The following is a 14,592-nucleotide window of genomic DNA, read 5'->3' as shown; positions in this document are numbered from 1 at the left end:
CAAAGCTCCCTGATGCAGCCAGCATGTTGCATGGGAAGAGCTTGGCCGTGCCTTGTAAGCTATTGACAGGCCTGTTACTGTCCCCTATTTAAAGCGGCTGCATCAGGGAGCAGCTGCGATCACACAGGATCTGTGCACACCACGTGCCTCACTCAGAATGGAGATTATTACTATCATAGGTTTTCTTTAACATTTTTCAAAATAGAAACCAAGTCTTTGGCTTTGTTCACAAAGAATAATCAAGAATACATTGAAAACAGATGTGCATCAAGATTTCAACTTGAAAGACCAAACTGTCTGAACATGGCAGCATAGACTTGAATAGCTGAAGAGCATTTTCTGATAATTTCTCATTGAGCTGGACATGGAATCGCTATATTTATAAATGGAATTTGTAGCAATGGGGCCCATGTGCTGGAAATGGTTTTGGCACCACTGACTTTAACTCCAAGTCCCCTCACAAGCCTCCCTGTGGTCTCATGAAAGACTTTTTAAATTTAGCACAGAGCGCTTGTGTCAGAACACAGCAGGCTGCAAGGACACGGGGACCAGATGCAGAGTGGGGTCCTCTGGCTTTGCGTGCAGAAGCCAGGTCCGAGGGATTTGTCAAAACACCAGGAGATCGTCACTTAATCCCTTTTTATATGTTAAGGAACACTGTCAGGTGGAAACAGCTAAGTGTCAAGCAGGGAGACTAAGGTTTTTGTAAGATTTGATAAACTTTCATTCCTTTTCTCTGCAACTGCAAACATGTTGATATTTTCGTGGATTTTGTATAGAAGAATGATACAAGTATGTTTTTAAAAATTATAAATAACAGATATTGTTTGCTTTTATATCTGCTTTTTAAATGTGGTAATTGTACATTTTTTCCTTAGAAATAAGGCAAAAAGAATATTTCCAATCAAAATCTGTTTTAAAAGTTAACAAATGCTTGCTGGGTGCTAATTTACCTTGTTTTGATCTTTTTCCCCCCCCCCAAATTAATGCTTTTAAGAGATGGCAGTTCGTTTGTATTTCACTGCATGATATGGAAGGAAATAAAGGACTAGGGTGCCCTCTCTTGTACAAAAAGAAAATTAAAGTGTTGCAGACAATAAATGGTCTGAAATGTAATAATCTCAAAAGATAGTTCAATGTATAACCTAATTCAGTAGGATGACCAGCTCAGTAGCAGTAAGTAGCAGTGCAAGATAAGTGGCATTTTAATTCTTTTTTAGAATCTCTGATTTATGTATTCAACATTCTAATCCATTTTATGGAGTTAATACTAAAATATTTTGCATAATATCCTGCCTGCCTCAGATTATGTCATATATGCCTTACAAATAAATTTATAAGATTACTACTTTCCAGGCACATCTTGCTATAAGAAAACTCAATCATATGTGTCCTTTTAATTTTCAAAATGAAAAATAAACCATGGTATTCTAGTTTGCATATTTAATAGTATCTTTTAATGATAAGATTTCCTTTGAAAGCCAGCTTCTCCAAAGTTTTTAAAACATGAGAAAGAGTGAGAATAATCTGTTTTACATAGTTCACCAAGTAGACATTCATTTCATAAAGTAAGAGTTATCTTTATTAATTTCACCAGTGGTTACTGTATTAGGTACCTACCGTGTACTGCCATTGTCTTGGCTACTTGCATAGATGTCACTTTAGTTTTTCCGTTCACCACTTCTGTGAAGTATGCGGCTTGATCCCCGCTTTACAGATGAAGAATTGATACTGAAGGTTTCTATCTGGCTGACAGTCACTAAACAAACAAGTCACAACTTGAACCCAGCTTTACTGACTCTGGAGTCTGGGGTTCTGCACGGGGAAAACAGGAAGTGCTCAGAGCTATGGAGAATTTGCTGGTACATGGTTAGTTTCTGTTCTTATCAAAGGGATGTATTACTTAAAATAACTGGTTTCTAGGGGTGAATCGTTTCATCTCCTTCATGTTTTGGTTCAACTGCTGTTCCTTATTGGTCCCTCAACTGCTGTTTGAGGGACCAATATCCATTTTCCTGAAAAATGTACATGAAAGTTATTGTTTAGCTCGAACTCTCATATGACAAATGTTATATAAATGATTTGTATTCTCATGAGTACCGGTTGGCTAGTTATATATTCTTTTCTAATGATATTTCCATTGGAACAGCGTATTTTAGGGCCACAAGTTCACTGAAGTGAGATTCAAGCAGTTCAAGTAAGATACAAGTCTTGCTATTTCAGGACCTAGCATTTGTTCACCAGTTCTTCCATGGAAATGATAAATGTTTACGGCTTTTGCATTTCTCCAGTTTTGAATGAATAGTGATAGGACATCATACTTTACCCAAATATTAGTCAGTGATATGTGCTGTATCACCTGATGCCATATTTTAATAGAACAATTCTTTATTTCTACAGTCACAGCCCTTTCAGACAACATAAAACCAAAGACAAGCATGAAATTGACCGAATGACACTCACCGTGGTAAGGGGATTCAAAACTGTATTCTTGTCTGCACGGTAATTGTCATGCTTCATTCCGTCAATAATAAAAAATGCTATTACATAAAATATTATAGGAAATATAAAATTATGTATAGACATAATAAAAATTTGCCTTCTTGAAACAAATAAATGCAGATACAATTTCTAAAAGAATTTCTAGGAGAAAAATTAATGGAAATAGATGCCAAGGCAAAAATCAGGATTTACTAACAAACAGTATGAGGAAGCTAAAGACAATTGAGAACAGAAGTAAAGAAATCAAAGAAAAGGAGAAATTACTGAGATGCCAACGAATGAGAATGCCTTCCGGTTCTTCTATTCTGCCCCCAGCCTCATTGATTTTGCAACTGATTAGTTATCTTTTCATGTTTCTATAGAGTAAATATTAATTCGTAATGAGGCTGCAATTTTTAATACTATTCTTATCCTAGTAATAGTCTTTAAGTCTGGTTGAGTGTTAGGATGCTGTTTCCGTGAACGGATTTTTGAAATCTTACTCGTCTTTTCCCCAGAATGTGGAACTTCCAGACACCTTCTCTCCTGAACTGAAGTCCCTTTTGGAGGGCTTGCTTCAGCGAGATGTTAGCAAGCGGCTGGGCTGTCATGGAGGCGGGTAGGCCATTGTTCCTGCCTTTCGGTATCTTTACCAGAAGAGCAAAAGAGTGATTTTAAATACTGCCTATCAAAAGTCATCCCTAGTCATTAAAATCTTCCATTTTGACTTGAAAGGGGAAAAAATAAATCACATGGGAAATATACATATATTGTCCTATGTGTTTCATAATTAAGAAGTTGAAGAAGTCACTCACTTTTTTACTTTATTTATTTTTGAGATGGAGTCTTGCCCTGTCACCCAGGCTGGAGTGCAGTGGCGCGATCTCAGCTCACTGCAACCTCCACCTCCTAGGGTTCAAGCAATTCTCCTGTCTCAGCCTCCTGAGTAGCTAGGACCACTGGTGTGTGCTACCACGCCTAGCTAATTTTTGTATTTTTAGTAGAGACGGTGTTTTCCCATGTTGGTCAGGCTGGTCTCAAACTCCTGACCTCAAATGATCCACCTGCCTTGGCCTCTCAAAGTGCTGGGATTATAGGTGTGAGCCACTGCGGCCAGCCCACTTTTTAACTTTTAAAGGTTGACCTTGTAGATGACAGAAATGAATTCTGATATTTTGTAGTCCATTTGTTTTTTAGTGATGGTTATATTTGTGATTGCGGCAGTTTAACATTCTGATCAGTTTCTCACACATTTCTCTCATGCATAACTGAGTAACTGCGATCTAACACATGCTCACTATTCTCCTGCCCCAAAACACTCTGAACAGTAATATCTGGAAAGCTTATAGAGAGGGACTTAAGACAGACCTTTCTCCTGTATCTCGTCACCCCCAGGCTTGCTTGGCATAAGAAATAACTTTTAACTGTATATTACCTATATGTATATCATACATATGTGTATGTATTTTTAGTGTGCATATTATACATATAGGCATTTTATGTAGATAGCTAAATAATGTACATATATATGAATATGTCCTTCTCTATCAATTTGCAAAATTACCTATTCCTGCTATAATAGATGAAGATTTAGCTCACTCATTACTGTCTCTGTAGCCTGCCCTTCCTCCACCTCTCAAAAGTTGAAATGCTATTTTGAGCTTCTCTTTTGCTTGCATCTGTAGCTTTAAATTCTATGCTTAACCCGGTTGTGCCTTTTTCCAACTATAAACAGTATCTGAGTTGAGGATTTTGACATTCCTGTCTTTCATTGACTTCTGTCTCATGTTCTTTCATGTTAATTTTTATTTTTACATTATCAAGATGATACTGCTTTCTATTCTGTGATCATAATCAATCATAATCAATCTTTGTGCTTTGCATATAGGTTGATTTCAAAAGTTGCGAATGAAAAAGGGGTATTTACACTATTAAGGAATCAAAAATGTTGTTCATTACATGGTTTCTACTTAGCCTGGTAATAAACCTTAAATTAGTTATATATGTACATATATAGTATGATATCTCTCTCTCTTTCTCTCAAAAAAGAATATGATAGTTGTGGACTTTGTTTTTCCCTAATATTTCTTTCGGGAAGGACTCAGCCTGCAGCTGCAATGAGAAAGAGGTGCTCTATTTCTGCTGATTGGCATCATCTCACCCAACACTTCCCTTTCCAGTCTTCTGGTCTGAATCTGCCATTCGCTTGATTCCCTGCCTCCTGCTATATTTAGGCGAGATATAGAATTCTAAGTAAATAATAATTTTCCCCCAAAACTTTGAAGCTCTTGCTTTATTGTGTACAAGTGAGCAGTCAATGCAGGTCATGGAGCTAGGTCACCACTCGCGATGGCAGGCACGTAACATCCCTTGTGCTCGGAGACTCGTGTTCTTCAGCTTGGAGACCACCCTTACTTTACTTATTTGACGTGTATCCTCCTCTGTTTCTCGCAGAACTCTTAGTAGCTGGATGCTGGGATTCCTTTCTAGATTTGGGCCTCTGTGCTCCTGCTCTTGTATATTATCTGCATCTTTGCTTTAACTCTTCGTTTTACTTGCCGATAGCATAAATTTTCAACCCTTTTATTGATTTCTTTCTAAAAATCTTTAGCAGGTTTAATTTCTTAAAAGTAGAACCTTTCAGGGTTTTACCCCATGTTAGAGTAAACACCTTGCTGCAGGTGTTCTGGAGTTGGGTGTGGGGGAAGGAAGTATGGTGGGTATGGGTGTGCATGTGTGTGCAGGTGTGCAACTCAATGCCCAGAGCTGCAGTCCTGTGTCGCATCCCCCAGCCACACACACTGTGGTGAGCTGGAGCTCAGCATGCTGGCTCCGTTCCCCGGGCAGTAGCTCTGCCTTGCTTTGCTGTCAGTCACTGCCCCTGTGTCAGCACCCCCTCTTGTCTGCTGATGGCTCTCTCTCTCTCTCTCTCTCATGGTGGATTTATTTTTTTAATATTTATTTTTACTTTTTATTTTTTATTTTTTTGAGATTGAGTCTCGCTCTGTTACCCAGGTTGGAGTGCAGTGGCACAGTCTTGGCTCACTGCAACCTCTGCCTCCCAGGTTCAAGTGATTCTCCTACCTCAGCTTCCCGAGTAGCTGGGACTACAGGTGTGCACCACCACGCTCGGCTAATGTTTACTAGAGATGGGGTTTCCCCATGTTGGCCAGGCTGGTCTCGAACTCCTGACCTCCCAAAGACCGCCTTGGCCTCCCAAAGTGCTGGGATTACAGGCATGAGCCACCACATCCCACCTATTTTTGTTTTTTAAAAGTGATAGCGTCTCACTCTGTCACCCAGGCTGGAGTGCAATGGCATGATCATAGCGTACTCCAGCCCCAAACTCCCGGGCTCAAGTAATTCTTTGGCCTCAGCCTCCCAAGTAACTGAGACCACAGGCCCACATTACCATGCCTGGCTAACATTTTTTTTTTTTATAGAGAAGGGGTCTTGCTATGCTGCCCAGACAGTCTTGAACTCCTGGCCTCAAGTGATTTTCTCCTCTTAGCCCCCAAAGAGCTAGGATTACAGGCATGAGCCACCATGCCTGTCTCCTGTGGTGGGTTTATATCTCCATGTTCCTTTCCTGCCATTTCAGTGGTTATTGAGACTGTGTGAAGTTGCATGCTTTCACGCAATCACTGGCTTGAACCAGAAACCTTCTTTCTGGGGCATTTCTAATTGCTTGGATATATGCACGTAAACTTCTTATTTAGCTTACCACATTTAATGTGTTGACAATGATGGATACAAAATGGAACCCAACAAGAAAATCACTGAAGTGTTTCCAGTAAAAATGCACAAGGATACGCTCTGACTTGGATCCCATTCCTTCATTCAATGTCTATTTACTGGGCACACACTGATGCTACCCTGTGAAGTGGCTGAGGCAGTGCATATGGTAGGCATCGCCCCTGCCTTCCTGAAGCTCATGCTATGGGAAAGCCATGGTGTAGAAACATCAAGTAAGACAGGTCCAGATAGTGAGAAGTATCTGTGTGGGGGACGAAGCGCCACCTTATGAAGAGGCCTGGGGAGGAACACTCCAGCTGGAGGGGTCAGTGAGGGAGGACTTCCAGGTAGAATCAGTGCTCCCGTGATCCAGCAAAGCCAGGTCTCCTAGGCACTGGGTTTGGTTATAAATGCAAAGCAAGACTTTGGAGAGTTTTGAGCAGAGGAGTGGTGAGTTCATTGAAGAAGATGATTTGGGCGCTATATGAAGTGGGATGGGGCTACAGGTGGGCAGGACTAGAGGTCAGAGGAGGAGACATTAGAGCAGTTCAGGCAAGAGGTGCCAGGGCCCTGGTGCCTCAGTGTTTCTGGCAGTACATCTATCATCCCTTCCCTGCCCACAAATGCCAGTAGCACCCTGAGCAGGAATCACCACCCCTGGCCAGGTACAGTGGCTCACGCCTGTAATCCCAGTACTTTGGGAGGCCGAGGTGGGTGGATCACGAGGTCAGGAGTTTGAGACCAGCCTGACCAACATGGTGAAACCCCGTCTCTACTAAAAATGCAATAATAATAATAATAATTAGCCGGGTGTGGCGGCACCCACCTGTAATCCCAGCTACTCAGAGGCTGAGGCAGGAGAATCGCTTGAACCCAGGAGGCGGAGGTTGCAGTGAGCCGAGATTGCGCCACTGCACTCCAGCCTGGATGACAAAAAAAAAAAAAAAGAGAGAAACACCACGCCTAAGCGAGAGTCTTGTGAGGATGGGAGGTGGTAGGAAGTAGTCAGGTCTGGGTCTGGCCAAGGGGTGGCTGTGAAGCCTGAGGGAAGACAAGCATCCAGGGCCATCCTGGCTGGGCCTGTGCAGGAGCAGTGCGGAGAGGGCTCTGTTAGCCCTGCCTGCGTCCTCTGAGTGGGTTGGGGAGTAGGAGTGTCCTGGAACACAGGGCACAGGTTAGTGCTTGGGATACAGATTTAGGAGTCCTATAAGGGCACTCAAGCTCTGGGCTGGGCGAGATGCCCCAGGGACTGACTACAGAAGGGCCCCAAGAAGCAGCCCTGAGCTCTGTGACAGGATGTGGAGAGAGAAAGTCAGTGGCATGTGCTGGGAGTGCTCCTCCCCCATGCGGGCTTTTCCTTGGAGTGTGCAACTTTTTTTTTTTTTTTTTTTTTTTTTTTCCTGGCAACAGATTCTCACTCTGTCACCCAGGCTGGAGTTCAGTGGCACAATCTCGGCTCACTGCAACCTCCGCCTCCCGGGTTCAAGCAATTCTCCTGCCTCAGCCTCCTGAGTAGCTGAGACTACAGGCGCCTGCCAACACGCCCAGCTAATTTTTTGTATTTTAGTCGAGACAGGGTTTCATTGTGTTGCCTAGACTGGTCTCGATCTCCTGAGCTCAGACAATCCACCCACCTTGGTCTCCCAAAGTGCTAAGATTACAGGCATGAGCCACCATGCCTGACCAACTTTTGCTCTGGGTACTCCGAGTTTTAATCATGACCTTCAAGAAAACTTGTTTCTTCAATTTGTTTTTTATTTTTATTTATTTATTTTTTTTTGAGATGGAGTCTCGCTCTGTCGCCCAGGCGGGAGTGCAGTGGCCCGATCTCGGCTCACTGCAAGCTCTGCTTCCTGGGTTCACGCCATTCTCCTGCTTCAGCCTCCCGAGTAGCTGGCACTACAGGCGCCTGCCACCACACCCAGCTAATTTTTTGTATTTTCAGTAGAGATGGGGTTTCCCCGTGTTAGCCAGGATAGTCTCGATCTCCTGACCTCGTGATCCACCTGCCTCAGCCTCCCAAAGTGCTGGGATTACAGCATGAGCCACCGCGCCCGGCTAATGTTTTTGTATTTTTAGTAGAGACGGGGTTTCCCCGTGTTAACCAGGATGGGTTTCTCCAGTTTATAAAGGGTTTTGGTATACATTATATTATGAGATCTGTTGTTTTCTTCTGAGTAAATGTTGTGCTTCACATTCCTGTCATTTTCGTAATACATTATCTATTGCGATGTGTAAATATTTGCTGTAAATTTCTTTAATGTGTAGATATCCAATTTAATTCTTATTTTCAGTTACGTTCTCCTGACTATAGAATTATTGTGTGTGTGTGTGCGTGTGTGTATATATATCTGTGAAAATTTCTAGGTTATCTTGAACTGTAATAACTATCCCAAATAAATGATCATATGGATTAATATTACCAGGCGCTGCATGCAGTATTCTAAACATCGTAGCATTCCTCATGTTGTTTTGAAGGAAGCATATTTATTTGCTTTCTTAAAGGAAAAACTGGAAATACTTGTTCCCCTGTATCGTTAACAGGAAACAGTTTTGCACAATATTTCTTACGTTTCCAAATGCATACTCAGCACTGTTTTGACTCTTTCTCCTCCAGCTCACAGGAAGTAAAAGAGCACAGCTTTTTCAAAGGTGTTGACTGGCAGCATGTCTACTTACAAAAGGTACTCACTCCCTCTTGACTCTACTTATGGTACTGCCGCCCTTACACGCTCATCTCTGTCTCAGTTTCTGTCTCTGTCTCTCTATGCACTGCTGGCTTCCTGGCTGTGTCTCCCCAGCATCCCCACCACCCACCTCCCCCAGCATCCTGTGTCCACACTGCCCACTTACCCAAGAGTTACCACGTAGCCAATTCCCTTTGGGGCATCCTCTGACTCTTCATTTCCCTAATAGAAACATTTTGAAAATATCTCCTATATCAACTAATAAAAGGTTAAATGGAACTATTATCTAGTTAATTCAAATGCACATATAATTGAGCTTTTTTAGTTTTTGCTCTTCTTCTTGAATTCTTATCTCAATGTGACTATATTTTTACATAGATCTCTATAAAATGTACGTGAAACTTCTGCCATAAACGTATGTATATTTTCTAGCCCAATACTACATAATTTAAGAATTAGCATGATTTTATATCAGCATAATTTCCTTTCCTTATTTTAAGCTTCATTATATTTGCGTTGATACAGGAAACACCCCAAATTCAATTTTTAGAAAAATGTTGATTATCAGCTTTCAACTTGCTTTGCATGAACTTAAGCTGCAGAGAAATGGTGATTTTCTGTAGTAAAGAAAGACTAATCTGTTAGTCCTACCAAATTAGAGTTCGACCTCTGGGTCAGTTAACGTATACCTCGGGGTGTTTGCAGATGTGCCCTGCTCCCTCTAGGCCCCATTGTCTGTTGTGGCTCTAGCAACCTGAAGGTGGTGTTGCGTCCTCTGAGACAATGTGCCTTCTTAAGCTGAGCTGGACGGATATGCAGTCCTGAGATTTTGTTATATTTGAAAATTATTTAAAGCTTTGGACATGAATCCTATTTTTCTTTAATTTGTCTAAAATCTAGGGCCTTCCTTTGGGGCTATTCACTGCAGAGGCTTTTCTACAAAATATGAAATGTGATTTGTTGCAAGTTTGAATGACATGCTGCACAGCGTAGCTTGCGGATATCTCGCATTGTGCTGTCTTTGTAGAACGTTAGGTTGGGACGGGGCCATAAGTTCATCTGAAAACTGTACCATGCTTGTTTGGATCTTCCAGTACCCACCACCCTTGATTCCTCCCCGGGGAGAAGTCAATGCTGCTGATGCCTTTGATATTGGCTCATTTGATGAAGAGGATACCAAAGGGATTAAGGTACACATGCGATCATTTATTTATTTTTATTTTTGGATGGGGTGATTTCTGTTGGAAATCAAACTTAGTGGTTGTTTTAATATTGGGCTGTTTGTAGTATTTAACTTACAAATGAGTATCAACATATTTGAAGAATGTGTAAGTTAAGGATCTAAATTAAAGGCTTTGAAAGCTTTCTTCAGACTAATAATTTTATTTTTGAGGAACTGCATGGTAAAATATTATTGATTTGGAATATTTGTGATTGAAATAAAACTTGAATTATACCTGAAGCAGGGAAAACAGCTGTGTGATATCAAACCTACTTCCCTAGTGCAAAAGAGCCAGCTGTCTCAATTCTTCTAAGTTTTTAGATCTCCTCGTGTTAGGATGAAAGAGCAAACAGCACGAATCATTTTGCATTTCTCAATCAAAGGTGAAATAATCACTGTTTTTTTAATATAATCCTCTGCATTTTTCAAACTTTTGTTCATATCGTTATTCCCCCAAGTAGAGACAAGACATAATTAGAGATGGTGAGTCATGAGAGAAGATCATTCTGTTTAAGATGCTGGGTCAAAGTGTATCACTACATCAAGCTCTCACCTCCCCCCATGCTGGCAGCTTGCCCCAGGCTCTCCCCCCTGCCCCCAGGTCGTCCCTGTTTCTTCTCAGCTGTCCCCATTTACACCCTTCTGACGCAAACCCGCCTTGCCTTCCCCACCAAGTAGCTTCCTTCTCCAGAAGGCTGCAGCACTATTAAAACACACACCTGTGAGGTGTAAATAAAAGAGTGACAAGTAACATGCAAGGGCCTAGCAGGAGCTATAACTGGAGACACGTAGGACTGGGACCAACTAGGCCGTGGGACAGAAAAGGCAGTAAATGGCTGGAAGAAGATGGGAGGATTGTGGGGAAGGAGAGCGGCTATCGGGAGCAACATGTACAGGCCAGGTGCACCTGGGGAACCCAGTGGCAGCTGGTCAGAGCTAGGGGCCCCAGGAGATGAGGGGCTGGGCCATGATGGTGATTGGGGTGTTCATGAGACCAGCTTTTCTGGTGTTGGAGGTTAGGTGAGGGCAAAGTGCAGAGGACCCAGGTCACAGGGCTGTGAGGATTGCTGACCAACTGAGGGACACCCTTCTGTGGTCTGGAGCAGTGGCTGGGGTCAGCATTGAGACCGATGCCTAGACCTGTACACCACCAGGCATCGTCTGTAGCCGGAACCATTGATACTGTCAGGTATATGAGTATTCAGCAGTGCTTTGGGGAACAATCCATTTACAAAGATATTTAAAAAATTTACTGCTGTCACAATAGAATTTTTTCACCTGCTGTATACCACTATCTATCCATCAGAGTACTAAAAATAAAACACTATTACGTGGGCGCCCACGAACATTTTTTGATGTTAAAAAGAGATGATCATACTTAAAAATGTTGTAAACCAAGATCTAGGCTTTGGAGTCAGACAGACTGGGCTGGGATCTGCCACTGAGCTGAGTGAATGTGGGCCATTCTGCAACCTCTCGAGTCTTGGCTTTCTCACCTGTAAAGTGGTGGTTTCATTGCCAAGCTTTCTCTGAGGATAAATGAGGTGGCCTGCTGAAGGCTACAGGCATATAGTCAATGCTTGACAAACTAGTAGCGTCTACTATTATGTTTTGGTTCTTCCTGAGCAAGAGCTGAGAAAGAGCACACTTAGAACAAGAAGTCCTGTCTGGTAGGGATTCGGCTGTAGACAAGAAGCCCAGGTCCTGCCCCCGTGAGAGCTGAGTCCAGCAGGGAGGGCAGGGGACTGCATTTTAAGAAACTATCTTTTAAAAACAGCCCAAATAATACATTTTCTTTAAAAGGGTGGGGGAAAACTCACCTCATGTAAGCGTAAGTTCTTTTTTAAAAAAATTCATTTTCAGCAAGGTGGGCTCAGTCATAAAGATCAAGTCTTTCCGAAATTATAGGCGGTAGAACAGTGTCTATTAAACAGAGTTGGCCATTTCAGAATAACTGCCTGGGCAAGGAGCATGCTTTGACTCTTTGCCAGACTGTTCAGAGCCTGTCCCTGTGTGCCTGATCTCAGGTGCTCATCGGACCTTGAGGTTTTCAACACCCCATCACTCACACACACTCACACACGCACCTCCAGTCCCATTCAGAGCAACTGAGGGGCTCACTTATGGGCTTAGATAGAATCTCTGAAGAAAACAGAAAGAGGAAAAACTCTACAGGTCAAAGCGACCTCAGAACCAACAGATTATTAGAATAGATCAATGAGACTGGATGGAGTAGGCCCCATTTGGGATGTGGGATGCAGCTTCTTCTGGTGTTCTGTTGATTTGCTAAGGGAGTGTGTGCAAGTGCCTTAGCCTCCCTGGTCTTTCTTGCCCTTCTTAGTATTTCGCCTGTTATGATACCTACCCCTGCTTATCTTTCAAGGAGTAAGCAAATCAAGTCTCTAAGGAGGTCTGTGCTTCTAAGACAAGCATGTATTTATCAGCAGGCTTGCTAGTATTTCTGCCATGAAAATATAGTTCACATGCAGAAAACCATTTTCTTTGCTCATATTCAAAGTGCAGCCTTACCTAGAGGGCAGAAAGAAGAATTTTGAATAATCGTTTGGAAGAAAAACGCTACCATTAAGTGTAATTTTTGTTACAGCGGCTCTTAAAGGCTCCATTGCCTAAACTCCCCGTATATCTTGAGATTTCTTATACATGTGATCATGATGTCAAACTTTAAATAGTTGGAAGGTTCATGGAATTAATAGGAAGCTCAGCTTCATTTACCTTTTGTTTTTCTAACTTTTCAGATTAATTGAGGGTAGGTTCAAAAGCCCTCTTGGCTTCTCCCTCACAACTGTTTCTGAAACTATAGAAACAATTTTCCTACCTATATAAACAAAATATCCTTACCATAATTGAAATTTTACTTTGTTGTCAGAATCTCTTAGTAGTTCAAGTAAAATCCTACATATGTGAGTTTTTGTTGGCAAAACATGTCATGAAGATAGTATACAAGATTGGGTTGAATGTAGCTGATCCAGGACTGAAAGTGAAGTGCTCATCAGTTCTGTCTGTGGATGCTAATTGCTTGAGTTGTCATTAGCAGAGATTTATGATAACTAATAACCTGCCTCGAAATGATTACTGCTGCCATCTAGTCGTCTTCCTATATAGAGTTATGACAGAGTCACCATGGATGTGGCGCCGCGGACTCTTACCTTTGTAAGTATGTTAAATCATAAATATCGTGATTTCTTAAAATAATCAGCTACTTGATTGCGACCAAGAACTCTACAAGAACTTCCCTTTGGTCATCTCTGAACGCTGGCAGCAAGAAGTAACGGAAACAGTTTATGAAGCAGTAAATGCAGACACGGATAAAATTGAGGCCAGGAAGAGAGCTAAAAATAAGCAACTTGGCCACGAAGAAGGTAAAATAGCTCACGTGTCTCAATACATTTCGAATGCAGTAAATTTTCAAAATTTCTTGTAAAGCTGAAAAGTATTTGGGTCGTAAGGTACTTTCCAGTCGAGAAGAAAGCAATGCCATAAATCGCTTTAGTTTGCTCTGGCTTGGAAGAGCTCAGTCTAATATTTCAAAGTCTTCAGTCAGCACACAAATAAGTCTATGGAGACAGGTGGCCGGGTTTCTTTCGTATGCCCTTTTATCCTGGAGTGCTTGGGGACTGGTTTGGAGGTTTTTTCCTTGCAGATTGAGTATGACGGTGTCAGGAGTGGGGCTGGTATCACTGGTGTGTGCCCAGTGCGGTCATCTGGGCACCTGACTCAGTTTAGTCCTCTGTTGTCATCACCTTGAGACTCAGTCATTCTTGAATAAGGGGCCTGCATTTTCATTTTGCATTGGGGCCCGAGAAGTATGTGGCTGGTCCTGGCAAGGAACTTAGTACGACATGTCACTTGTCAAGAGAGGTAAATGTCCCCCATTCAAGTACTAACCAGGCCCAACCCTGCTTAGCTTCCAAGATCAGACGACATTGGGTGTGTTAGGGTGGTATGGCCGTAGATAAGAGAGTTAAATATATAAAGACATTTATATTACAAACAGCATTTTAAAAATTGCCAAATCAGGCCAGGCGCAGTGGCTCATGTCTGTAATCCCGGCGCTTCGGGAGGCCGAGGCAGGAGGATCACTTGAGTCCAGAAGTCCGAGACCAGCCTGGGCAACATGGTGAAACCCCATCTCTACAAAAAATAAGAATTAGCCAGGCGTGGTGGCATGCACCTGTAGTCCCAGGGACTCGGGGGCCGAGACAGGAGGATCACTTGAGCCCAGGAGGTCGTCTGCAGTGAGCTGAGATTGTGCCACTGCACCCTAGCCTGGGTGACACAGCGAGAAGCTGTCTCAAAAAAAAAAATTGCCAAACTGTTTTTTTATGTAAATAATTCAATGCCCTACTAAACATAACATCAAGTAGAAAACATAAGTTTTAAATAAATCAGTCATTCTCGATTCACTGAATATGGTTACTCTTGATTTTTCTAAGATGTCATGAATTT

The 14,592-nt window shown here is 42.2% G+C and overlaps 1 protein-coding gene across 6 annotated transcripts in view; it reads left to right on the top strand.

Annotated features, from left to right (window-relative positions):
• Positions 1–14,592, top strand: part of GRK3 (G protein-coupled receptor kinase 3) — a 170,485-nt gene that overhangs the window by 142,248 nt on the left and 13,645 nt on the right. For 5 of the 6 annotated variants that reach the window (XR_010117117.1, XM_055254259.2, XM_063623419.1 and 2 more), the window contains 5 exons: positions 2,401–2,467; positions 3,000–3,100; positions 8,834–8,900; positions 9,998–10,093; positions 13,343–13,505. Coding sequence is in view for 5 of the 6 variants with exons in the window: in XM_055254259.2 (XP_055110234.1) it covers positions 2,401–2,467; positions 3,000–3,100; positions 8,834–8,900; positions 9,998–10,093; positions 13,343–13,505 (494 nt within the window). In the remaining variant the exon portion in view is untranslated. The remainder of the gene's footprint in view (positions 1–2,400; positions 2,468–2,999; positions 3,101–8,833; positions 8,901–9,997; positions 10,094–13,342; positions 13,506–14,592) is intronic. The other variant, XM_063623418.1, reaches the window with a different exon arrangement.

The sequence above is a fragment of the Symphalangus syndactylus genome, chromosome 18 (genome assembly GCF_028878055.3).
Source record: "Symphalangus syndactylus isolate Jambi chromosome 18, NHGRI_mSymSyn1-v2.1_pri, whole genome shotgun sequence".
Lineage (NCBI taxonomy): Eukaryota > Metazoa > Chordata > Mammalia > Primates > Hylobatidae > Symphalangus > Symphalangus syndactylus.
This window is presented reverse-complemented; position numbering and strand designations above follow the sequence as displayed.